General features: G+C 44.1%; 1 protein-coding gene across 1 annotated transcript in view; it reads right to left on the reverse strand.

Annotated features, from left to right (window-relative positions):
• The window catches only part of LOC147693328 (extracellular calcium-sensing receptor-like), an 81,752-nt gene extending 64,293 nt beyond the window's left edge, over window positions 1–17,459 (reverse strand). The window contains exons 1-2 of the mRNA XM_086935933.1: window positions 16,761–17,459; window positions 12,790–13,017 (exon numbers count right to left, since the gene is read on the reverse strand). Of these exons, the coding sequence (XP_086792059.1) occupies window positions 12,790–13,017; window positions 16,761–17,459 (927 nt within the window). The remainder of the gene's footprint in view (window positions 1–12,789; window positions 13,018–16,760) is intronic.
• Window positions 17,460–26,433: the final 8,974 nt, after the last annotated feature.

The raw sequence follows: 26,433 nt of genomic DNA on the forward strand, positions 1-26,433 counted from the left end.
GCTGCATAGATAACCCCTCCACCCAAGAAGACCACCTTCCAATAGAGCATGGTGAGTCGAAACACCTGGTCTATAGTGCTGGTGCCTAATCTAAACCCTGCCTGCATAGGGGAAAGTATATTGTTCTGCTCAATCCACCCCTGAATTCTTGCTAGGGCCATTCTTGATACTATTTTTGGGATCGAATCGATCAGGCTTATGGGGCGATAGTTATTTGGCAATGATCAATACCCTTTTTTATATACTGGCAATATCTCAGCCCCTTTCCAGGATTGCGGAATCCTTGCCCCTGCTGCGATATTGTTTGCCAATAGGGTAATGTATGGGACCCATAAATCAAGGTTTAGTTTAAAAAGGTCCGCTGGTATAGCATCTAAACCTGGAGCTTTACCAGACTGGACAGAACCTAAGGCATGTACCGTATCTGAAGCAGAAAATGTGAGCCTACCCCCGGGGTTTATGGGTATTGCCCCCACCGCAGGCTCCGTTGCCAGTTCTTGCTCGGCACACGTGTCTTTAAATTGGGCAGAAAAAAATTCCACCCAGTCCAGAGCAGAAACATGGTTTACCGATATTGGGGAGTCAGGGTCCCTACCCCATCTAACTGTCTCCCAAAATTTCACTTGATTAGATGACTCACAGGCTTTAAGGAGATCTGACCAGTAGGAATCATCCCAGTCCCTCTTAGCTGTCCAAAGGACTTGTTTATAAAACTGCCTAGCTTTCCTAATATCATAAGTAATCCTAGATTTAACAGCTGCTATTAATTTACTGTGAGCTTCTCTGCAGCTCTTGTTATACCATCTTTTGTGTGATTTAGCAATCTTATTATTTGATGGCTTGGCGAGGAGATTTTTAAGATCCGTAAAACACTTCTCATGATGATTAATGATTAAGGAATCGGCTCCACCAAAGGGGGATAAAGCTGTCATCCTATCCCCTTGTGTCTAAGACCAACTCCTCTATTTACGGATAAGCTCTGGATCGGCTATGACCCTAGACCATTTAACTCGTCTTCTTTTGTCGCACAAGACTAAGTCGGACGTTAGGCAGGTTGTTTCCATTTGGAGATCACCCAGTCCGGGAACCCTGAGCCCCAAAGAGAGGGGGTTGTGGTCACTCTCTGGCCTAGTCTCTACCACCATAACTATTACATGTGACCAGGATTTTATATTGACCAATATGTAGTCAATACGACTTGCACTGGACCCATTATCAAAAGTTGGCTTCCCTAAGTTGTCAGACGGAGTGCGGCCATTCACTGCCCGAAGCCCCCACTCCAGGCAGAGTCCCAGCCAGTGGAGGGCCGCCTCCGTGCCCCTGACACCCTTGCTTATAGTTAACGGGGGAATATTCCAGGCTGTATCTTCATCAATTCCCACATCTTCTGCCAGACTAAGGATGGGTTCAAATGAGCAGTTCAGGTCACCTGCTACTATGACAAAATGATCGCCTTTGTCCTTCTTCAGAAGATATTCTAGATCATTCAGGACTGGTTGCTTCCTCCCACCCTGACAACCTCGGGCGTAGATATTAATTAGGAGAATGTCCTTGCTGTTATCCTTACTCAGGCTAATACATAGGAGGTCGGCATTCTCTACCAGGATTTCTTTAGCACGGAATCCCAGGGTATTTCTAATCCACACCGTGAGTCCTCCTGAAGCCCTGCCCCTAAGGCCCTGTATGGCCGGTTTGTGATAGTTCAGGTAGCCTACTCTAAATAGAGGGACGGTTGTCCAAGTTTCCTGGAAAACGACGATGTCATGTGTGTCGATAAAATCGACCCAGTGATCGTTATCCAGGCGACCCCTTAGTCCTGCAATATTCCATGAGGCCACCCTGATTATATCTACTGGGCTACTAAGTGAGATAGTCTGCGGTAAACCCAAGTCCCCTGTCCTGATCTTGGTAGGAGTATTAACATGAACCAGGTTTGGGCTGTAACCTTTGGGAGAGGTTGAACAATCCATACAGATTACTAGGGGGGTAGGGGGAGTGGTCACCTGAGGGGGAATGAATTCCGTAGAGTGCATTAAGGCGTCAATCCCCCAAGTCAATCAACCTCATCCAAACAACCGAACATATTGGAAGTGGGCGCCCCTTGCCACCAGTTGTTTTTACTTCGACCTTTCTGTCTAGTATTTTGGACTGTTGACCAGGACCCCTCCATCTCAAACTGCTGCCGTGGTGTGTAGAAAAAAGTAAGAGGTCTGATGATAATGGAAGGGTCGTCATCTCGTGAGGCCCATGAACAGAGATGCTGAGCTGTATGGGGATCTGCAAAGGATACTACTATACAATCACCAGGAATGGACTTACGTGTAGGGCCTACCCAAGGTACTCTACGTACCATTAGTACCCGACTTCTTTGGTGATTAGGGAGCTGTCTATTTACATTGAGCCAGTAAATGACCTTATTTTTTAGGGACCAATGGTTCTCTTGGGTTTGCGGACCCAGGGCAGGCACACCAGCTAATACAATGACATGGGGCCCAGCTTCTGGTGGCAAATCAATAAAACCCCATGAAAATTCGGACGACTGGGTTGCTGAGGTAGTGTATTCGTGGTTGCTGGCTGATTAGGCTGGTGTGGAGCAGCTTGTGGCCTTGGTTTGGAAGGTGCTATACTATGGGGGGGACGGGTGCTTGGGACTGTAGATCTTGGAATAGTAGCAGTGGGGTTACAAACTTTTGTACGGGGTTTGGGTATGGGTTTGGGTTTTGGGGGGGGCCAGGCCGGAGGTTCTGGCACCTGAGCCTGAGGGGTACTATCCTCACCCCGGGAAAACTTAGCTTCCATTTGTTTTAGACTAAGGCTAGCCAAAGTGACTATAGTCTTATCCATTTCTAGTAAGTTGTTTTCTATACGGGAAAGTCTAAGTTCCAGGGGAGTGAGTAGCTGTTTTAATGTGTCCCAAACGATTTTGAGAAATTCTTCATCACCCCCCTATCCTTCCCTGTCTCACTCAGCCTACCCTCAGTTGGCCTCTCTTCGATCTTAACTGGAGAGGCCCCCATTGTAAGGTCTAACACAACACTGCGTGAGCCAAGGTCATTTTCCTCTCCCAGGGTGCAAGTGTTAGTTTTAGAGGCTTCTTCATCGACCCCATGTGTGACCAGCGGTCGTCTACTATTAAAGAACTGGGACCTCGCAATTTTAGCCTTTTTGCGTGCATAGGTGGATCTAGCAAGACATTTCCTTTTGTGGGCGGCAACTTTCTTAGCACTTACTGCTGGCTTAGAAAAATCGGGTTTAGTGGGGAAGCCTATACCTGCCTCAAGGACATATGGCGCAGACACCTCGGTGGACTTTAGAGGTGGTGGTGATGGAATAAGAAGGGGCTCAAGTAGAGATGTGGTTGGAACATGATGGATGTCTGCCGACGTTAACAATGGGCGAGGGGCTGATGTACGCTCTGGAGTTAAAACTGAGGCAATATTCCCTAAGGATGATTTTTTGGAGGAAGCTAGGTTCAGGGAAAGCCTACATGCAGCTTCTAATTCCAACGATACCCTATGTTGCATTTTACTGATTTCCACATCAATGGCCAAATTGGTCTTGGTGAGGAAATCATCTAGGGTTCCATTGGGCTTATTCGCTCCCTTAGCAGTTTTGCTGCGACTACCCCGTGTGCACATTGTGGGAATAAGGGTGAACAAAGTGGCAGGAATGGAATATATCAACAACAAGCCAAGGGGAGTGGCCCAGCCCAGACCTCTCTGACCTCGAACGGCCTCAAATGGCCCGCTCTTAGCCTGGTCTTCGCCCCGAGCTGCGTCCCGCGCTGCGGGAGTACTGATCCTAGATGTAGTGAACGTAGAGGGCAGTGGGCTGGCCAACAGGGAGAGCGGACTGGAAGCTCTCACTCGGTCACGCAGGGACTCCTGGGTAATGGAGTCCCTGCAACGCTCGCAGCCCCGCTGTAGCCACTAGCCCACGTCCTGCACTGTTCCTGCTCCGCTCCCCGCAGCGTCCAAAGTCCAGCCCCTCACAAAGGCGGCGAGGTTCCGTTGGCAGACGAAGTGTTGTCACAGAGAAGCAAGCGCCTCCAGGTAAAAGCGCTTGGAAGGAATAGGCGTCCCAAGGGTGGGGAGATCACAGGGGTTTAAAAAGCCCTCCAGTGGGCGGTGGGCGGGCCAACAGGGAGAGCGGACCGGAAGCTCACACTCGGTCACGCAGGGACTCCTGGGTAATGGAGTCCCTGCAACGCTCGCAGCCCCGCTGTAGCCACTAGCCCGAATCCTGCACTGTTCCTGCTCCGCTCCCCGCAGCGTCCAAAGTCCAGCCTTTCACAAAGGCGGCAAGGTTCCGTTGGCAGACGAAGTGTTGTCACAGAGAAGCAAGTGCCTCCAGGTAAAAGCGCTTGGAAGGAATAGGCGTCCCAAGGGTGGGGAGATCACAGGGGTTTAAAAAGCCCTCCAGTGGGCGGTGGGCGGGCCAACAGGGAGAGCGGACCGGAAGCTCTCACTCGGTCACGCAGGGACTCCTGGGTAATGGAGTCCCTGCAACGCTCGCAACCCTGCTGTAGCCACTAGCCCGAGTCCTGCACTGTTCCTGCTCCGCTCCCCGCAGCGTCCAAAGTCCAGCCCTGTCATGGATTGGCAGCAGCGCAGGCTCACACACGCCACTAACCTTAGCTCAGGGTGTCCGGCAGAAACGACTTCGGATGCTAAGCTCTCCTTCCCCCACCAGACACGGAACCCACAGTGGAAGCGAAACACACTGTGCGCACACGTACCTAGCCGGGAAAGGGGAAGTGGATAAAATAATAAATGGGTAGCGATGATTCCTTGGGATCCCCCGGGAGTCTGGTCACCAAGATACGTAGGACAGCAGGAGAGGACCCACCTGATTAGGGAAAAGTAAGGAACACAGTCAACACTACACTTCAGGTTTCTCGGACAGTATCTTAAGCAATTCGTAGGCACATCACTCACCGGAATCATACAAAACCCTGGCAGTGAATAAAGGACACCACAGCAAGCCTGCAAGGACTATGACTCGTTCTGTAATGAGTTCAGAACTGTGGCATGAGGTAGTCAAAAAAGGATATGGAAAAATAGCGGTTGTTTAAAATGGCACAAACCGCTCTCAGAGTCAGCCACAAGTTTGCTTCAGGGAACCCACAAGAAACGTCCGTGGAATAATGTCTCTGTCTCTGTGTGGCAAGAACTGTCCGTGAACAAAACAAACAAAACAAAAACAGTTCTGAGACTACGTCTCCCAGAAACCCTCTCTGGAGAGAAAGTACAAAGAATATTAGCGCAGCGCGTCTTCAGGCAGAACGCTGCCTAATATGAGTTGCAAGAACAAGCAATACGTCCCAAGAGTGCCCTAATCTAACTAGCTAGGGACTTTTAAACAACAAAGCAGAAAACGAAAACGAGCCCGTTTCCGTTTTTTGAGTACTTATCAGAAAAGCGCTGAAAGTTCCAAACGCTGGGTAATCACGGCTTCTCAAATCCAGGAATCTTCTAGCTTCTCGCTGGAATCCGGCGGGGAACACCTTCCGCCACTCCGATCCTCTCAACAAACAAAAATTGACAAGCACCGTCCATGAGGAGGGGAGGGGCTAATATGCCTTAGGTCTCATGGCTCCTCCTGCTTGCCCCTTGGAATGCTGGTCACTGTAGTTCACTCTGTCTCTTCTACAAACGTCCCCACACGCATACCATCTTCGGGATCTTGATAGTAGTACCATCCCTCGACCCCCGGGCACCACAATCGCTACAGAACCCCCTCTCGAGGACTGCCGACTCGGCGGTCGACCAGGCTTGCCCGGATGCAGGGCATGGAACCGGTCAACGAGTTCCGGACAGTGCAGATTCCCTAGGGGTTCCCAAGACCGATCTTCCGGGCCGTAACCCTTCCACTCCACCAAGTACTGGATCCTGCCCCTCACCATACGGGAATCTAGGATGGACTGCACCTCAAATTCCTCCTGACCATACACATCAATAGGAAGTGGAGCTACCGGGAGCCTCATACTGGGAGGGCAGGGAACCAGGAGGGAGACATGGAACACAGGATGAATATTCCAACCCACCGGGAGCAGGAGTTTCACAGCAACAGGGTTGATCACTTCAACTATACTATAGGGGCCCACGTATTTGGGTGTCAGTTTGGTATGCCCTTTAATGTGGAGATTCTTGGTGGAGAGCCACACCTTGTCTCCTACCCCATATGTCGGTTCGACCCTCCTTTTCCTGTCAGCGAAGCGTTTCTGCGCGGACTGGGCATCGGCCAGGCTGTTTCGTGCATCGAACAACACCGCTCTCAGATGGGCGTGGTGTTCGTGGATGCTAGGAACAGGGGAATGGACAGGCCACTCAAAGGGAAGGATGTTTGGATGGTACCCATGGAGGCAAAAAAAAGGCGAACAACCCAGTGTTGAGTGCACGGCATTGTTGTATGCGAATTCGGCCATCCAAAGTAACACAGTCCAGTCCATATCATTCCTCAGAGAGAAACAACGAAGATATTGCTCCAGGGTCTGGTTCAGGCGCTCCGTCTTTCCATCCGTCTGAGGGTGGTAGCTGGAGGATAGACGGGCATCAATGTTCAAGGTGGTACATAACGCCTTCCAGAATCGAGAAGTGAACTGAGAACCCCTGTCGGTGATCAATACACAAGGAAGACCATGGGCCCGGACTATATGTTGAAGAAACACTTTTGCTAATTCAGTAGATGTGGGGACATCCTCCAGAGGTATGAAATGGCCCATCTTTGTCAAGTGATCGACGACAACTAATATCACTGTCATTCCATCACAAGGGGGCATCTCAACAATAAAATCCATGGAGAGAGTGTGCCAAGGCTGGGGAGGTATGGGCAAGGGTCTCAGTAGTCCCACCGGTCGAGCATGCACAGCTTTTCCTTGCGTACAGATGGCACAATTCCTCACATAAGACCGGACTTCCTCTCTTAGCTGGGGCCACCAGAAGGAACGCTCCACGATAGCAATAGTTTTGTACATTCCCATGTGACCCCCCAGAACCGAATCATGAGACCAGGCCAAAACTCGTTGTCTTAGGGCATCGGTGGGGATAAACAGCGCAGCATCCTGGTAGGCGAGATCATCCTTTTCCGTGCGATGCTCTGGATCCTCTTGTATCCATTCAAGTACGTTCATATCTGCAAGGGCTATTTTCACGTCCTCAAGAAAGTTGTTTGACGACAGGAGAGCTACAGATCCCACGCTTGCAGTTGTTTCCTGAAGGATCAAAGGTGTTTCTATGTCTTCGGTCTTTCTCAGTTCTCCATCCTCCAGACGTGACAGCGCATCTGCCTTCCCATTTTGGGGTCCGGGTTTGTATTTGATAATGAAGTTATAGTCAGAGAAAAACAGAGACCACCGTAACTGTCGGGGAGTGAGGGCCTTAGCTGTTTTCAAAAATAACAAATTCCGGTGATCAGTATAGATCTCAACTGTATGTACTGCGCCTAGTAGATAATGACGCCATTCCTCACATGCCCTTTTTATAGCTAAAAGTTCTTTGTCTGTTATGGCATAGTTCACCTCACATGGCGTGAGCTTTTTAGAGAAGAAGGCAACAGGGTGTACTTGGCCCGTACTAGGGTGTCTTTGGGAAAGCACTCCCCCCACAGCATATTGAGATGCGTCGGTTTCCAGTATAAATGGTAGTTGTGAGTCAGGGTGACGAAGAATAGGAGCTTGAGTAAACTGCTTCTTCAGGTATTGAAAAGACGCGTCTGCATCTTTACTCCACACAAAAGGCATATTCTTCCTTAACAAACAAGAAATCGGATGTATGATCTTGGAGAAGTCCTTGATGAATCTACGATAGTAGTTTGCGAAACCGAGAAAGCTTTGTACAGCTTTCACGGTTTTGGGTGTAGTCCAATTGAGTATCGCCTCCACTTTACTCAAGTCCATTTGAAAGCCTTTCTCGTTGATGATGTACCCAAGGAAGGACACTTCCTGGACGTGGAACAAGCATTTCTCCAACTTGGCGTAGAGAGAGTTACGTTGTAACCGGTCTAGCACAGACTTCACATGCATGACATGTTCTGAAAGAGTGGAGGAATACACCAGGATGTCATCGATGTAGACTATGCAATAGGTTTCTAGACAACCCCGCAGAACCTCGTCCATGAAAAACTGAAATGTGGCGGGGGCATTGCACAGCCCAAAGGGCATTACCCTATATTCAAACAGGCCCAGCTTCGTTCGAAATGCTGTCTTCCACTCATCCCCTTTTTTGACACGCACCAGATGATAGGCTCCACGCAGATCGAGTTTGGTAAAGTATCTGGCTCCTTTGAGTTGGTCCATGAGCACAGGTATCAAGGGGAGAGGGTACCGGTTTTTGATGGTCACACGGTTAATGGCTCGGTAGTCTATACAGGGCCTTAATTCTGCGCAATCCTTCTTGGGAATAAAAAACATAGGGGATGAGGCAGGAGATGATGAGTGCCTGATGAATCCCGATGCTAAATTCTCTTCAATGTATGTTTTCAGATATTCTGTCTCCTTCTCGGTCATGGCATAGACCCTGCTACATGGAATATCTGCTCCTGGTACGAGATCGATTCTGCAGTCGTATACCCTGTGTGGCGGCAAATGGGTAGCCTGTTGTTTGTCAAACACAGGGGAGAACGACTGATACTCCAAGGGAAGTATCGTGGCACAACAGTATCGCTCAAGAGGACATGCAGCCGCCAGACAAAGAGAAGACGAGAGTTCGGTAGTGCAGGGAACCGAAGAAACCTGAGTACAATGTTCCTGACAGTAATCGGATGACAAGGTGATAGTGCGTGCTGCCCAACAGACCTTTGGATCATGTAGAGTTAACCAGGGCATTCCCAGGATGAGCCGAAACTGGGGGGCATCAATGAGATCAAACTGGATGTATTCCTGATGATTGTTTCCAATGTGCATCAGCATGGGACAGGTGTGGTAGGCCACTGGACCCGATGATAAAACAGTTCCATCCACGGCTTTCACCAACTCCGGTTTTTCTTTTTTCTCACATGCAATGCCGATCTTCATGGCAAATTCCTGATCAATATAGTTCCCGGTGGCTCCTGAATCTACTAAGGCATCTATATTCAATGATTTCTGTGGGGTGACCCAGAGGATGATTTGAAGGTTCATATGCGCCACTGCAGGATTCAATGTGTTTGCAAGACATGGGGAGATCATTTGCGGCAAACAACCCAAGACAGAGACCTCTTCCTGGTTTGGGTTCTTCAGTTTTCCGTCGGTTGATCGGACTGTACTAGAGCTTGTATCCTTGGGACGGGGTTTCTGGCTGGAACGGTGTTCCGGGCTCTACAGTCCTTAATGAAGTGACCCCCTTTTCCGCAATAGAGACATTGCTTCAAACGACGTCTTTTCTCTTTTTCTTCCTGTGTCAGCGGTCCACGGATACCACAGATTTGCATGGGTTCAGGACCTTCGGAGGGTTTGGAACGTTCTTCTATCGGACCTCTAAAGCGAGGGTAGAAAGGGCGATTATCTCCTCGTGATCTATCCCCTCTTCTCTCTAGGAGCCTGTGGTCCAACTGGACAGTCAAATCAATGAATTCTTCACAGGTGTCGGGTAACTGTACCACTTGGGCAAGGACGTCTTTTAATTCACCACGAAGGCCTTGATAAAATAACGAGATGCGTTTTGCAGGGGGCCAATCGGTCTCTACCACCAACCTGTTGAATGAGGTGATATAAGTCAACAAGTCCTGCGAACCTTGACGTATGGTGAGTAATTCCCTATCCAGGGTCAACATGTGAGATTTGCGATCAAAAAGTTTGCGCAACTCAACACAAAAAGCAGAAAAATCGTGCAGCACTGGGTCGTTCTTCTCCAGCAAAGGGATGTTCCAGCTAGCAGCATTACCCCCCATATAAGACATCATAAAAGCTGTCTTAGCAGAATCGTCCTGAAATAGCCCGGGCTTACATAAAAAATGTAACCTACATTGATTCAGGAATGTTTCAAACTTACGGGGGTCTCCGTAAAAGCGTTCAGGGGAAGCTAAAGGAACGCCTACGGTCTGCACCACATGAACGGTATGAGCGGCTTCAGCCGAGGAGGCACTAGAGGTGGCTAATTGAGGGGGAACAGAGAACCCACCCCCTTCCACTTCTATAGGTTTTTTTGCACCAGGGGGAGGTAAGGTAGCAGGTTTAATATAAGGACTCCTTCCTGTTCCTTTCTGGACTAGTCCTGCAACTTCCCTTCTTAAGGTGCCCACTTCTTTATACAGGGTTTGATTTTCAGCTCTGGAAGTGGCTACTTCCTGTTGTAAGGCGGCCATGCCTTCCACCAGGGAGGCCAAGACTGCCTCAACATTCATCGTTCGGGCCGGTGTGTCAACTTGGGCTTGTCAATCTGTCATGGATTGGCAGCAGCGCAGGCTCACACACGCCACTAACCTTAGCTCAGGGTGTCCGGCAGAAACGACTTCGGATGCTAAGCTCTCCTTCCCCCACCAGACACGGAACCCACAGTGGAAGCGAAACACACTGTGCGCACACGTACCTAGCCGGGAAAGGGGAAGTGGATAAAATAATAAATGGGTAGCGATGATTCCTTGGGATCCCCCGGGAGTCTGGTCACCAAGATACGTAGGACAGCAGGAGAGGACCCACCTGATTAGGGAAAAGTAAGGAACACAGTCAACACTACACTTCAGGTTTCTCGGACAGTATCTTAAGCAATTCGTAGGCACATCACTCACCGGAATCATACAAAACCCTGGCAGTGAATAAAGGACACCACAGCAAGCCTGCAAGGACTATGACTCGTTCTGTAATGAGTTCAGAACTGTGGCATGAGGTAGTCAAAAAAGGATATGGAAAAATAGCGGTTGTTTAAAATGGCACAAACCGCTCTCAGAGTCAGCCACAAGTTTGCTTCAGGGAACCTACAAGAAACGTCCGTGGAATAATGTCTCTGTCTCTGTGTGGCAAGAACTGTCCGTGAACAAAACAAACAAAACAAAAACAGTTCTGAGACTACGTCTCCCAGAAACCCTCTCTGGAGAGAAAGTACAAAGAATATTAGCGCAGCGCGTCTTCAGGCAGAACGCTGCCTAATATGAGTTGCAAGAACAAGCAATACGTCCCAAGAGTGCCCTAATCTAACTAGCTAGGGACTTTTAAACAACAAAGCAGAAAACGAAAACGAGCCCGTTTCCGTTTTTTGAGTACTTATCAGAAAAGCGCTGAAAGTTCCAAACGCTGGGTAATCACGGCTTCTCAAATCCAGGAATCTTCTAGCTTCTCGCTGGAATCCGGCGGGGAACACCTTCCGCCACTCCGATCCTCTCAACAAACAAAAATTGACAAGCACCGTCCATGAGGAGGGGAGGGGCTAATATGCCTTAGGTCTCATGGCTCCTCCTGCTTGCCCCTTGGAATGCTGGTCACTGTAGTTCACTCTGCCTCTTCTACAAACGTCCCCACACGCATACCATCTTCGGGATCTTGATAGTAGTACCATCCCTCGACCCCCGGGCACCACAATCGCTACAAGCCCCTCACAAAGGCGGCGAGGTTCCGTTGGCAGACGAAGTGTTGTCACAGAGAAGCAAGCGCCTCCAGGTAAAAGCGCTTGGAAGGAATAGGCGTCCCCTACTGCAAACATTGATGGATTATCTCTTTTATCTTGTAAATCGAAGCAAGTTTTTAAGTCCCCTGTTTTTTAAATATGGTGCCGACCACAGGATGGAAGCTGTGGAGCTGTTGACAGAAATGCCTTATCAAGATGTGGCTGTTGGAACTGCTCGGTTTTTATGGTCTGTTAAACAGAGTTTTAAGGATGAGCTGTAGTGGGTCGGGTGTGTTGGGTAGTTAGGATAGGATATTTTTATTATCTTCATTGTCATCTATTTTTTAGAATGTTTTATGGACAAATGTCTAAATAACTAAACTTACTTATTTAATTTGATTTTGCATTATCATATTCTAAATATATTTGTAATGTTTAATGTGATATATTAATTTTTAATTTGTTTTACAGCATTTATTTTTTGGGGTCAATTTTTGTTGGTTTAAGTAGTTTTTTAAACGTAATCTATATTGCAAATGTTTGCTTACATGTGTTTAATGGTTTTGTCTAGTGTTAATATATTGTTTGGGGGGGTAATCATTTTATTTATATTGTTCTATTTCCAAACTTTTATAAATGAGAATGACAACTTTTTTTGTTGCTAATTTCTAACAATATAATTGTAGCCAACATTGTATGTTACAATATTTGCTATTGGTTATATAGAATTTGTATTCACGACAATATTTATACTATAGGTTATTTTTGTAAACAATATTATGTTGATGATGTTTGGCAAGTCAATGTTCTTTTCCTTGATATCCTATCAAATAGTTTTTGTTCCAGAATATAAAATATAGTGGTGTGTATAGTATGCTTATTTGTATGTTTAAACCTTTTCGTTAAAGCTAATCAATACATCAAGACTAGGAAATATTGTGTTAAAATGTATTCTTTAATATTGTACATAATAGGGCGATGTCATGTTCTCTGAATGAGTAAATATGATCTAGGAAATGTGATTGTTTATGTCTTAGAATACCGATTATACTTCAGTGAGATTGTTTAAGTCTTAGAATACTTGATTATACTTCAGTGAGACTAAGAAACAGTTACTTTCTAAAACAGTATTATTATTCAAGTGCATCAGAATGCAAATAGTATTTCTATCTTTTTAGGCAGAGTTCTGACACCCAGACCCGGAAATGTCAAACAAAGAAAGAGAGCTGGAGAGGTCAAACAGAAGAGTTTACAAGTCTTGGAGCCTCCTTACCTCAAATGATCCGCTGCTCCACACAATGCTGCTCACGTTCAGGGTGATTTCATTGCCTTTTGGGGCATTGGGTTCTGTCTTCCCCACCTTTATCATTCTGAATTCCTCAATCGTAGAGATCTGAAGATTGAGGATATCAAAGGAGGCGGGGGCATCTCCGTGCTCATCAAAGAATATGTCATGGCCACCACGGCTCCTGATTTTTAGATATTTCAGATAATGGTGAATCTATCGAACACAGCAGAATATAGGTTAATACAAATAATTTGTTCTTCTCCTCTAAACTCCTCTCTTCTCTCTCTCCCTAGGTCTGAGCCACCTCCTCATCTTACACTTGATGATGTTCCATAGCTGTCCGTAGGGCTGCATGGAGCATCATCTAGAATGGGTCACATTATGTGTCAAGATTCACATTATAATACAATAGATCGCCCACAAGCCCTTAATATCTATGTGTCCATTCAGCACGATGGATCTTGTGCTTGCTCCTTCCAGGGCTCTCCCATACTATAGATGCTTGTCCATCTCCTAATATGTGAACATATTGCACCATTGTAATATACATGATTCATTCCTACATTTGCATGGCAGAGAGGCCCCTCTGCAGTTGAAGGAATGGCTCAACCTATGAGTCATGAGTGATACAATACATGGAGCCACATGTGCCAAAGACCCTTATAGGATGCTCTAACTGTGCTCATCTAAGAGACATGTCCAGTAATCCAATCTACTGACAGATGCCTTGGGAAGCATCACATAGGATGAAAGGGGCCTATTGATGCCCCTGGGATGAAGGTCCCTAACCTGCCTCCGATTACACGTCAAGGGTGTACCAGCAGGCACCTTGTGAGTATCCCTGTTGAGATCACCTGTGTTTGATCTCTGAAAGGGAGTGTTGAAGGCCTGCGCTAGAGAGGGTGAAGTCTGCAAAATTACTCACCCTGATGGGAGGCTTGCAAGAGATGTTTCAGAGTAAAGGGGCAGCCTGCAGAGAAGCCCTAAGGACAAATGTTTGCTGTACGCAATGAAAACACCATAGTTTTAATGTCCACCTGACACAATGAAAGAGGGTGTGTGCCAGCATACAATATGCACTTGATTTGCAAATCAATCCAGATATTGAATTACTTTGCCAGTCACAATGGATCCTATGTGTTTTTAGATATGTTGTAAACAGCTTTAGTGTGATAACAGGTGGCACCTTTGCACTGTGCAATTTGACCTGTGCATTCCAGATGTACCTAAAAAGCACTAAAGTTGTCCTAAGATGAAGGTCTGGTGGAACAGAAAACAGGAAAAGGAATACATAAATAAATAAATACATAAATGGTGAAGCCACTTAGACGCTCCACTGGGCCAATCGTTCATCATCATTTCTAACATGCCCAATCACGATTGGAAGACGTTTGTCACTGCCTATGGACTGTCCCTTTCTTTGTTTCAAGTGGAAGAAGCCCACTGCAAGTGAAATAGGACGTGCATGTAGCTCAGCGACTGTCAACTTCTGTGACTGTTGTCTCCTAATTGGGTCACTAAAACATCATACTTATCATTAAACCAAAATTAGACCTAACCACATAACCAGTATCATCTACTCCTGAAAGCTCTTCCCAAGACAAAAACAATGTTTAATTTAGAGTCAATCATAGAACCAAGTGGAATCAAATCTCCAAGAAGATTTAAGATAACCTCAAGCTCTGCAGACCAACCAGGCAGCAATGATTGGTCCAGGAGTAGGACCAACCATGATCAGACCACCCAACAGCCTTTACAACCCAATGGTTCCAAGCTCCAAGAACATTCATAAAAGTATTTGGCTCTGCAGACCAACCTAGTAATAACCACCAGCCCAAAAGGGGGACCAACCGTGGTCATACTATTCAACCACTTTTATTAACTCTATGGTTACTAGCTCCAAGAGCATTTAGAATAACCTCGGGTTCTGCACAACAAATCAGACAGCACCCACTGGTCCAGGAGAAGGACCACACCACACACAAACCACCTAACAACCTTTACAGCTACATGGTCCCAAGTTCCAAACACATTCAAATAAACCTCAGTCCCTGCAGACCAACCAGGCGGCAAAGACTTCTGAATCAAGATTAGGACCAATCATGATCAAACAGACAATACAAAAATAGATAAGCAACATTCCACAGTTAATCCATAGAGTTCTAAATTAAAGCTTCAGACATTTTGAGACAGATTTGTAATAAAACGTTATTCCTTTATTGTTCGTCAAATCTCTATAAAATAAAGATGTTCAGCCAATGTGTTTCACTCTCAACACAGCGAGCTTCCTCAGGGCATATATTCTCAACAAGTTATCCAAGAAGCTTTTTTCATATATAAGCTTTATTGTTTATCAGTCAAACCATTTCTATTGGTGCAACCCCATTAAGTGCAACAAAAATCCCACTAAAACGTCCTTCAGTTCTGTACAAAATTGTGCCGTGTTCAGATTGTAAGTCTCAAATCACCATTATGTCAAACAAAGGTTTGTCTCAAATCACCATTCTACCAGTCAAAGGTTTGACTGATAGAATTGTGATTTGATAATTGCATGTCAAATACCTCATCATTTTGTTTCTATCTAATCTAATTGTATTAGCTGTTTTATTTTCATGGCTCTTATCAGACATGGCAACAAATATTGATTGCATATCATATAATTCAACTACCTAGATAAAATGTGGTCTAATTTATCACATGATCATATCATATTTTTCTTTTTGTTGAGTTGCATTTCTATGGCATAATATTATATGTTTCTATGGCATAATACTGTACGGTCTTTACTAGGGGCTGTATTAGCCAAATTGACAAAATTGAGTGATCACTGTGTATATTCTCTTTTACCTGGCCTTCTGATAAGAGATTAAAATGTCTAAATGCATACCGTGTAATCTGGGACCATGTCTTCTTCAAAATGTCCATTTTCGATTATGCATCCTAATTCTCATAATTTAGAAAGACAACAATGCCTTTACTGTCTGCTTTATTATGGTCTGGCCAGGAAATTGATGGAAGTGCCCATAATTCGGCTAAGACCTTATCTCCAAAGACGTCCCAATAGTAACTGGAAATGTTTGCATTAAAATCACCCAAAAATATTACAAAGTATAAAAGAACAAACATAATTAAGGTTGTGGTAATTATATGTCATTATTGCTGCCAGGAGAACAATCAACATTGACAAGCTAATATGACTTCGCTTTAGACAGCAGAGGGCTAATGTGGTTATTTTCAAACTCTGAACATTTATATCTGGAAATAAGACTTTTTGATAGTTCCAGGCATGCTTGGTTGATCAAAAAATTGAAAGCAACCCACTTGTATTGCCCATAGTATTCGAAATCACAAAGATATTATTAAATAGACATTTTCAACAGTAAAAGTCAATTGACTAGGTTTCTTGAAGACAGATTGTATCTACATTTAAGTCCCTTAACAGGAGCAGATTTTCAAGAGTTGAAAAGAAACCTGCCACATTCCAGGACCAGATTGCTAGGTTTAGCTAAATGTGTGAATGGCCATGAATGGAAGGGGAATGGATCACCCACAGTTTTGGTGGGAATGTAGGGGAAAGACTTTGCTCACAAGTAGAATGTTATCTCCATGAGAAAAAAAGAAATTAAATTGCAAATTTGCTAAGTTGATTTTATTTCCCATTTACTGAACTCCACGCTGTGTAGAATTTCACAGGGTGGGGCAAGAAACCCATGAGAGATGTCACATGACATTCCCAGTAGTATGCCTGAACCTGCTTAAGGCAAAGCTTTCAGAGGAAATTCCTGGGAAAGCTTGTAAACTGTAAGAAACCTAAACATATGTTCAGACAGAGATGTAACTCTCCTCTTCTGTCTCAAGCAATTCTCCTGTGGCCGGAGCCTACAGTAATCTATCCATTGTGCAGATTTGATTACAATCCTGTATTCAAACAATGTGAAACACTATTTTTCTCTGACCTGCCATGGTTGGATGTCACTGATGTTGGCACATGTCCCATTGGTGAAGGGTCCCTCCCCTGGTTTGCAGGACACCAGGACATTCAATGCATGTGCAAAAGCATGGACTGCAAGATAACTGTGGTAAGTGTAGCTCAGATCATTGAGTTCAAATAAAGCTACAGCTGCCTCGTTCATGGTCTCATTCCCTGAGCAAGACTTCATCTGTGGTCCCATTGGTCCTACAGTTTTCTCCATGTTCTCCTCCGGCCATTGACAATGGAAGGCTTTTCCAAAGAAGTTTTTAAGAAAGATATCATCAGGAAATTTGTCAGGATGGAGCTTGAGTAGAAATTCTTTGAAACCTGACATAGTGTTTGTGTAGGGTTTGAGACCCAATGTCCCATTCAGTATTCTCCATGCCTCCCCTGCGAAGAATCCTGGCGATATGTCAAAGTATGCTGAGAATAACCAGGTCTTTTCTGTGATATTCTGATCATAAATAGTCTCTAATAACAACTTCACTTGTGCTTCTGCACTGTGAACAATAACCACCTTCACTGAGTGTCTTCGTATGACGTCAAAAACTCGCCAGACCTTCTCCATGGAGTATCGCAGGTGAATTTTCTCCATAAAAGCCACACAGCAACCATTTTCTTCGATTAACGTCTTCACCTGCTGGCCTCCCTGTATGCCCACATCATCATCGGAAATGATCATACCCACCCATGTCCAGCCAAAGTGCCCCACTAACTGTGCCAGGGCGATATTCTGAAATGAGTTGCCAGGAACGGTGCGAAGGAAGGACGGAAACTGGAGTTTGTCACTGAGGGTGGAGATTGCTGCTGAATGGCTGATCTGTCAGAAAAATATAACCAACATGAGAAATTCATCTAAATGACTCTGAATCCCTAAGTATTTAGACATCATGTAAGTGCAAGCTCTTGTACATACACACAATTGTCCAAAGCCACATCAATGTAAATCTATAAGCTCTTTAGGTCAGATTCAGGCTGCATCAGACAGGGTTGATATTGGACTAGTGTATGCATTGTTCCTATTGCTGAATGCATTTTACTAAATTGTTTTACTAAATTTCCTTTGAAAAGCATAAGAAAATCATGCATGGTTTAACATTCTCATTCAAATGTAGTCAGTTTAAAAATTGTAGTTTATTTTGGGTGTGGCCTAGAATATTCAGGAGGGAATATCATTAATTATTCCTTCATATCATAGCATAGATTTCTTATACCTAAGTTCATGACTACCCACCTTAATGATATAAATATCATCAAAGTACATAGATGTGGAATTAGGAAAAGCCAATTTTAATGCTGTATATGCATTTATCTTTCAATATTTGCGACCTTCTGTTTTTTGGCTATGATGTTGACGGATGACGATATATTTTTGACTACATCCATTATTTTGGCCACTGTGCTGTTCCAAGTTGTAAGTTTGAAAATATCAGTCCACCTGCCACCATAATGGTGATGGGACCGACCGCCAGACGTGCAGCGGTCCCACCTACCCAATTAGGATGTGCCCGCCATACTGGCAGGCGCACCCTGCCATTTTTCCATTGCAGGTGGTGCTGCTGGATGCAGCATCATCCGCAATGGTAAAAGGGCATGCACAGCATTTCCCTGCACCACTTGGCAGGCACCATGCGGTGCCTGCAACTTGGTGCAGGGAACTGCAGGGTGATACCATGGGTACCCCTCAAGTGCACGCTTCCACTCCCCAGGGGGTTTGCAACAGGCCCCCATAGCCAATACCCGCCAGCATTTCCATGGCAGCAACACCACCATGGAAAGGCCAGTTACTGCACTCATCCTAATATGAATGGCGGTGCCTGGTAGGCACCACCACCATATTAGTGGGCGAGTCCGCCCGGCCGGGAATCGTAATGATTGTCGACCTGCGGAAAACCGGCGGACGGACATTCCATCCGCCGCGGTACCCCCCATCATAATAATAAGGCGGGGGAAAATGTAATTGATGGCGGGCGGCCCAGCGATGGCAATTCACCCACCATTATAATCACTCCCACAGTGCCAGATTGTTCACCAGTTATTTGCATTACTATTTTTTTTATAATATTTTATTTTATGAGTCAGAAATATTGGACACAAAACACAAGTTATACAAATAAACATTTCTGAATAACAAACTCAGTTTTGAAAGATAATTTATCACAGTTCAAATAATAGATGTGTATAAAGTATGACAGTGGCAGCGGAAGAAGGAAAACACACAATAGTAGAATGGTAGGGAAGAACCTAAGCTTGGACCAAATGTCGGACCAGCAGTTTCGTAAACTACTTCCATTGAAGACTGAACCATATTCTTTCAACCTTCTTAATAGCTGGAGGCCCTCTTGCCTTGGCTACTAATGTAATAAAGCCCACCACTCAGCCACTTTCGGTACAGTTATAATGGAACAAAAAAGAAATTGTCCCTTGATTCACTCAATCAACAAGAATCCCCTCTCAATAGTGGAAGTCTTAATTCATATAAAACACAAAGATAAACTCAAAAAAGATCTCACTCAAAGTCCCTGATACTACTATAACATGCAGGGCAAACAAGTCAATTTATTTCTTTAGTACATGTGAATATTATTGAAACACAAATATTATAAAACACCTATAATAAAACACAATGCAAAGCATACTGTCTATCATTGTTTGTCCTCCCTATTTTTTAGGGTTCTCTGTGGTAAAAGTGTCATAAGATGTTATGTTGTGTCCTGATTTAATGAATTGTATTGGTTTAATTATGCTGAAATGATGCATTGGGTTTTATTATAGGTGTTTTTATAATGTTTGTGTTTTATTAATATTCACATGTACTAAAGAAATAAATTGACTTGTTTGCACTGCATGTTATAGTAGTATCCTTGTTTGAGTGTTTCAGGGACTTTGAGTGAGATATTTTCTGAGTTTATCTATGCGTTTTATATGAATTAAGAATTCCACTATTGATAGGGGGATCTTGTTGATTGAGTGAATCAAGGGATAATTTGTTTTTGTACTGATAGTACTCTACTCCCTTGGTTGCTGACAATGGGTCTTCCTCTGTTTAAACACACAATTATGATGGAAACCAGTAACCCAAGGTCAGAATCGAGGCCTGGTTTATAACCCAACATGATTTCCTCGTTGGTCAAATGAAAATCAGAGCCCAAACACGCTGTTATATGTTGAAGTATGCTTCCCCAGAAATCGTGAAACTCCGGCAAGTACCTACTCTGCTCCAGTTCAGGAAGGAGCTCAAGGCCTTGTTTTTCAGACGACCCCAGCACTCAACATAGTCACCCTGTCCCTTCTAGCAGCTTGCGACCGTCGCGGGTGAGTAGCTGCGATTAACCTACCCTGATTGATTGATTGAATAAACATATGTACTATATTCAACGCATAACAGCGGCATTTTGGACAGTATTCCTTGTTGGAGGCCCGAGACAGTGACCGTTTGGAAACATGGTCAGGAGCATAATAGAGACTACAGCTTGTTCTGAATTACTGCAGTTTAAGGTTAAACCGAGATTACCGAACAATCTAGCACTTCACACGCCTCCTGTAGCTCAGCGGCCGAAGTTTCAGAAGCAAGAAGCCAGCTCCATTCAAAAGGCAGTTGCATATTGTCATCCTCAGTATGCAAAATATGTTTTTGATATATTAAGTTTATAGGGATTTGACCCGAGGCCTGATTAAGACAGGTGAGAATATTTGGTGTATAAGAGGTTATATTCGGGTGTGAGTGGAGGTGTTTTGTGGAAGATGGAATCAGTGATGTAGTTTAAGTGTGCATGTTATTGCATTTATATAGCGCTTGCTACCCCTGATAAGGGGTCAACGTGTTTTTCTGCCAGAACACAAAAAAGATTGGTAATGAATTAGTACGATGAAATGTGAGATACGTTTTAGGGGTAGTCATGTGAGTCTGTTAGACTGAAAAGGATGGCGGAGGGATAGAAGAGAGAAGGGTCTAGAAACTGTTTATTTGGAGATCATAGCAGTAAGAGTAGGCTTAGGATGAGTGAAGGACAGGAGAATAGAGGAGTCAGAGGGAAGGGTTTAGCAAGGCTTGTTTGGGAGGTCTGAATAGTAAAAGAGGTTTGGGATAATTCAAGGAGGGGTAGAGGATGGAAGAGTCTCAAAAGGGTTATTTTGAGGATCATAGTAGTAGGATGGGGTTTCTGATGAGTCCAAGAGTGGATGTAGATGATATATTGAGAGAGGTATGAGTGAGAAATAGGATAGTGCATTCTAGAGATTAGTAGAACAAGGTTTGGGATAAGGTGGAGAGTAGAGGTCAAGGATATATTGAGAGAGGAATAAGGTGAAATATAGGGTAGTGCCTTGGAGAAGCTGAATTAGTAGTAATAAAATAAATATTTGTATAAGGAAGGTAATATATCTAAGATTTGAGTTGTAGTTATAAAACTCATACTTTTGAGTACTGCTATTCTTTAAGCTAATTTATTTGTCTTATATATATATTTTTATTCAATAGTGAAGCAATTGTAGATAGTTAGGTTAAAAATGTACATATTTATGAAGTTAACCATAGAATAGTATACCCAAGTGTAATATGTTCATTTGTTAGGCAAACCTATTGAATATCTATATATTTATAAATATTATACACATTTATACAACTGAATACACATATCTATATATATACATATAATCCAAAATAATGCTTATATACACAGGGATATGCTCTACATTTATGTTTGAGTATGGTGGTTATGTGGGGAAGAGCCAACTCTTGAGTAGTCTTCTGAAGATAAGATAGTTATGATTGGGAGTAAAGAGCTCCATAGTTTGGCTGTTTGAACAGAGAAGGATGTGCCACCTATGGTTGTTTTCCTGTCTGTAGGGATTTTGAGGTGAAGTGCCAATCTAGAATGGAGTTTACTTTGTTGACCGGATTTGGTGATTTTATTCCTGATGTAGAGCAGCCCTGTCCCATGATTGTTACAAATCAGCTTGACATTATAACTATATTGGTGAGTAAGTGGCTGTGTGATAGACTCTGTGAGTGAGTGAGTAGGTATGTGAGTAGCTATTTGGATGATTGACAGGGTGTGAGTGGCTGTTTGGGTGTATGAATGGATATATCTGTGGATGTATTAGTGAGTGAGTGGGTGTATGAAAGGCTGTATGGGTGGATGTATGTGTAGACCGATGAATCAGTGAGTTGGTGTGTAAGTACTGCTATGGGTTTGTCAATGGTTTTGAGAATGGTGGTATGGAAGTTGGAGTAGGTGTTTGAAAGGAAATATGGGGTGTGAGTATGTGCATCAGAGATTCTGTGGACGTTGTCATCAGAGATGTCATTTGAGATGTCATCAGTGATGTCATCAGTGATGTCACTGACCATGTCATGAGAGACGTAATATGGGTGTTTCTATCCTACACCCTTTTCTTTCTTTTAAGAGTTTTTGCTTCTGACTCAGGTCAAGCGAGTCACAAGATGGCTGCTAACGCTTTCTGGTTGAAGTGTTGGCAGGAACCAAATTCAGTAGCATTAACTAGGTTTTTGGGCTACCAGATATCTATATTTTTTGTGACTGACAATGAATATAAAAAAAATTATGTTTTCTTTTGGCCCGGGGGTCACTGTGGGACCTCCTGAACAGGCCTCTAGAGTTAGGGTGTTTCTACCCTACACCTGTTTCTTTTTCTTTTTTTATAGTTTTTGCTTCTGACTCGGTTTGCTCGAATCACAAGATGGCTGCCAACACTTCCTAGTTTGAAGTATTGGCAGCCAAGCAGATCTCAAGCACGTGACCATGACCACAGTTGTATATTCGAGAAATCTTTACATTTCTTAGCAACTACCCCCCATTTTCTCAGCCCCAGCTTGACGATCACCCTAAAAATGTCAAGACATGAGCTGAAGTGAGCATCAAATTAGTTTTGAAAATGTTGTGAAGATTCGGCAAATGGCAAGAAATTATTGGCAAATCAAAAACAGCTTTTTAATAGGAATCAGGTCCTAAATGTAACAATCTACTGGTGACCGCCAGTACACAATATATATATAAATAAAGTTTTCTTGAATTGAATATATTGATATTAGGGTTTAGGGTGGGTAGGGATTTTTGAGTTGTAAGGGACATTTTGGGGTTTAGGACGGGTATGAGTTTTTGGGTGGCAAGGGAATTTTTAGGGTTTAGGGTGGGTATGGGTTTTTGGGTGGTAATGGCTTTATTAGTGTTTAGCGTTTGTATCGGTTTTTAGATGGCAAGGTATTGTTTAGGGGTTAGGGTGGGTATATATATATATATATGGGTAGCAAGCAGGGTTTTGGGTGGGTAGCGGTTTTTGGCTGGGAAGGATATTTTTAGGGTTTAGGGTGGGTGTGGGTTTTTGAGCGGCAAGGGATTGTTTGTATTTTAGGTTAGGTATGGTTTTTTGGTAACAAAGGCATTTTTAAGCTTTAGGGTGTTTATTGATTTGTGGGTGGTAAGAGATTTTTTAGGGCTTTAGGTGGGTATGGGTTTTTGGGAGGTAAGGAACACTTTTTGACTTTAGGGTGGGCATAGGTTTTGGGTAGCAAGGGACCCTTTAGGGATTTCAGTGGGTATGACTGTTTTAAGTAATAAGGGATTTTTTTGGGTTTAGGGTGGTTATGGGGTTTAGGTGGCAAGAGACCCTTTAAAGATTAGGGTTGATGTAGGTTTTGTGTGGTAAGGATTTTAGGTTTTAGGGTAGGTATGGAATATGTGGGTGGCAAGGGAATTTTTAGCATTTAGGGTGGGCTTGGGATTTTCAGTGGCTAAGGATTTTGTAGGGTTTAAGGTGGGTATAGGTTTTTTGGTGGCAAGGGTGAGTGTGGGTTTTTGGAGGACAAGGGAAATTGTATGGTTTTTGCTGGGTATACTATTTTGGTGCTAATAAATGTTTATGGTGTGTGTCATTCGCTGGTAAGGTATTTTTTAGGGTTTAGGGTGCATATGAGCTTTTGGTTGGTAAGGGATTTTTTAGGGTTTGTGGTGGGTATGGGTTTTTGGGTGGCAAGGGATTTTTTTGAGTTTAAGATGGGTATGGGGTTTTTGGGTGGTAAGGTATTTTTTAGAGTTTGGGTTGGATATGGGTTTTTGGGTGATAAGGGTTTTTTAGGGTTAAGGGTAGGTATGGGTTTGTGGGTGGCAAGGGAATTTGTAGGGTTTAAGGTGGATATGGGTTTTTGGGTGGTAAGGGATTTTTTAGGTTTTAGGGTAGGTATGGTTTTTGGGTGGCCAGGGAAGCTTTTGGGTGTAGGGTGGGTATGGGCTTTTGGGTGATAATGATTTTTTTAGGGTTTAACATTTGTATGGGTTTATTGGGTGACAAGGTATTGTTGAGGGTGGATACAGGTTTTTGGGTTGTAAGGTATTTTTTTAGGTTTTACTGTGGGTATGAGTTTTTGGTTGGTAAGGGATTTTTTAGGATTTAGGGCCGATATGGGGTTTTGGGTGGCAAAGGAACTAATACGGTTTACAGTAGGTATGGGTTTTTGAATGGTAATTAATTTTTTAAGGTTTCACGTTCGCGTGGATTTTTGAGTGGGAAGGTTTTTTTAAGGTTTAGGGTAGATATAGGTTTTTGAGTGGAAACTAAGCATGGGTGGTTAACTCTCATCTGCCAGCAGAGTTTGCAAAGTTTTAGAACTCTGTACTCCATGTGCAGAAACACTGCACTTGAAGTGGATCCATATTGGAGGAGTCGTGGACTTACCTCCCAAATGGTGGCTATCGCAGCGGCGCAGCTTGGCCACAAATCTCTCCTTGCCGCCCCTGCCTTCACTTCCTGTTCCAGCTCGCACGCTCCTCTGATTAGGTAGAATGCAGAACTGAAGCCTGAGCCTCCGCTGCTCCGGCTTGGAAGTCGAAATTAATGCAGGAGGCTTAGACAGCTTAGTGCAGCTGCTAACCCCAACTCAACATGAACTGCAGAGAGCATGTCGTTTTGCAATACTCATTTTGCAAAATGCTAAGGCTTCACCACATCAATGGAGTGTGCGAGCAGCAACAGCAAGGCAGTGGCAGTTAGGAGAGACTGGCAGCTGGGCTGCATCACTGTGGATAGCCTCCAACCAGTGAGGCTTAGGTAAGGTCTGGAGTTTTCCAGTAACTCAGTGCAATTCGGTGGAGTACAACTCTGCGAGATCTGGCCAGCCTTAGTGGGAATGGATTTATTAGGGTTCCGGGTGGGTATAGGTTTTTAGGTGGTAAGGTATTTCTAAGAGTTTAGCGTGGGCATGGGTATTTGAATGGCAAGGAATATTTAGGGTTTAGGGTGGTATGGGTATTAGGGTGGTAAAGGATTATTTAGGGTTTTGGATGGCAAGGACATTTTTGGGGCTTAGAGTGGGTATGGGTTTTTAGGTGCAAAGGAATTTTTAGGATTTAGGGTGGGTATAGGTATTTGGGTGGTATGGGATTTTTGGGGTTTAGGGTGGGTATGGGTTTTTGGGTGGCAAGGGAATTTTCAGCATTTAGAGTAGGTGTGGGTTTTTGGGTGCATTGGATTTTTTAGGGTTTAGGGTGGGTATGGGTTTTTGGGTGGCATGGGATTTTTTTAAAGTTTAGGGCGTCGTGGGTGTTGATTTTTAGGGGCAAATGAAATGTTGTGGTATTGGGTGGGTGGGTGTTTTTGGATGGTAAGGGATTTTTGAGGGGATAGTGTTACAAAGGAATTTTTTGTGTTTAGAGTAGTATGGGTTTTTGGGTAGAAAGGGAATTTTTAGGGTTTATCGTGGGTATGGGTCTTTGGATGGCAAGGATATTTTAGGTGCTTTTTGACTTGCGTATATCTTTTGCACCGGTTGAAGAATCTTCACAAAATGTTCCCAAACAATTGTGCAGGTTATTGTAGCTGTGCATGGAAAGTTTCAGGGGCATACAAAAGGTGGAGGTAATAAAAAGTGTGTTTCCCAAGTTAATTACTTGGGTCTTAAGAAACTCATTTATCCCAAACCGCTGGACAGAATTACACACCATTTGGGAAAAAGGTAGATTATTTTCTGTAAATTAAGCTTTTTCTTATTTTGTGTAAATCCATTCAGCAGTGTCTGAGATATTATAGGAAACCACATTAATATATTTGGGAGTATATGGTACTTTTGGAGTACCTTAGTACATATGTTTAAAACCCATAAATGTTTGGAAAACACTAACAATCACTGGATGATGTCATCAGTGATGTCATTTGAGATGCCATCAGTGACCATGTCATGAGTAATCACTGGCAATCCAGCCTGACTCTTAGAATTTCAGATTGATGCATCTCCTGCAGGCTAGTGTAGAATGTAATGATCAGCTTAAGAGGTTCTTTAACCTTGATAAGGGTGGTAAATGTCCCCATAGTCTGCATTTCCAGCAGATCCTCATCAATAAGGGCTCCCCAGGTGTGGCTTTAAAGTAGTAAAATAATGCTGTGTCTACCGTCTGCCTGTCCGGCCGCCGTAAAGCCTCCCGGATTACCAATGCACCATCTTTGAAGAAGTCTCCCATTGTATTGATGCCTATAGTTTGCAGTGCCTGCCTTGCCCCCGCATCTTGACCCAGTGGGACCCACAAACACCACTGGAGGGCCATTTCTGGAGGATATAGAAAGGCCACCACTTGAATGTGTAAAAGTGTTTGCCAGGCTTGCACAGTAACAGCTAGGGAGTCGAAGACTCGCAGTCACCTGGA

This window comes from Lissotriton vulgaris, chromosome 8, assembly GCF_964263255.1.
Source record: "Lissotriton vulgaris chromosome 8, aLisVul1.2, whole genome shotgun sequence".
NCBI classification, from domain to species: Eukaryota; Metazoa; Chordata; class Amphibia; order Caudata; family Salamandridae; genus Lissotriton; species Lissotriton vulgaris.